General features: G+C 54.8%; 1 protein-coding gene across 3 annotated transcripts in view; it reads right to left on the bottom strand.

The window, feature by feature from the left end:
* LOC113212297 (potassium voltage-gated channel protein Shal) overlaps positions 1–957 on the bottom strand; it is a 157,769-nt gene that overhangs the window by 2,004 nt on the left and 154,808 nt on the right. The window contains exon 6 of one of the 3 annotated variants that reach the window (XM_052269705.1): positions 7–388. The exons of 1 other annotated variant lie outside the window; for it this stretch is intronic. In XM_052269705.1, the coding sequence (XP_052125665.1) occupies positions 131–388 (258 nt within the window). In that variant the 3' untranslated portion in view covers positions 7–130. Of the gene's footprint in view, positions 1–6; positions 389–957 lie in introns of those variants that run through there. One more of the 3 variants, XR_008011384.1, reaches the window with a different exon arrangement.

Genomic DNA, 957 nt, shown 5'->3' with positions numbered 1-957 from the left:
GCGGCGACGAGCCCGCCACCATCCGGCAGCGCACCGTGCGCACCGGCTGCGGCGTCCCCCACGGCGACCCGTCGACGGCGTCCTGGCCGCCCGCGGGCCCCTCCTCCTGGTGCTCGTGCCCGCCCTCGCCTCATAAGGACGAGATGCGCACTTGGTGCTGCGGGTCGGCTGAGGTGCCCGCCGACGGCGCCGGCTGCTGCTCCAGCTCGGACGCCGTCGACGGCAGGTTGACGACGACCGACGTGGACGCGTTCACGTTGGGCTGCGGCATGAGCGCGTTGAGGGAGGCGCGCGACGAGACGGGCGCCTCGAGCGGCGAGCGCGCCGTCTGCAGCCGCAGCGCCGAGTCCGTCAGCTCCTCCTCGTGCGCCGGCTCGATGGCGGGGTGCTGCCGGGACAGAGAAACACAGCGTGAGCGAGTCAACTCCTTAGGCACCTGAAAGTTGAATGAAGATTTTTAAGTTGTCAAAAAAAAAGAAAGTTGATTGAAAAGTTGAAAGACGAATAAAGATTTGAAAATAAATTTAAAAAATGCATAAAACTTGAAAAGTTGAATACAAATTTCAGTTTTCTAAAAATTTGAGAGTCGAATGCAAATTATAGAGGTGAACGAAAATTGGACGCGGCATAAAAATTTGAAAGTTGAATGGAGATTTGATGTTGAAGAAAAAACTTGAATGAAAATAAATAAAAACTTATCAAAACATAAACTGCTTTGTTCTTTGATTAATTTTCTTTTTCTCTATCTCCCTCTCTCTCTTTTTCTCAGCAGCGCCACTACCACTACCACACACACACACACACACAAGCCCAAAAGTCGCGGCGCGCAAATAGCAGACTCTGTGTGCCTGTGCGCTGCGCGTCCCGCCGCCGCGCCGCGCACGACAACATCCATCACACTTTTGTGAGCAGCCGCACTATCGAGTTTCCCCGCAGTCTCTCTACAACACCCCCCCC

Source organism: Frankliniella occidentalis, unplaced genomic scaffold, assembly GCF_000697945.3.
Source record: "Frankliniella occidentalis isolate FOCC.00 unplaced genomic scaffold, Focc_3.1 Scaffold5, whole genome shotgun sequence".
Classification (NCBI taxonomy): domain Eukaryota; kingdom Metazoa; phylum Arthropoda; class Insecta; order Thysanoptera; family Thripidae; genus Frankliniella; species Frankliniella occidentalis.
The sequence above is the reverse complement of the archived record's forward strand: the minus strand, read 5'-3'. Positions and strand labels throughout refer to the sequence as shown.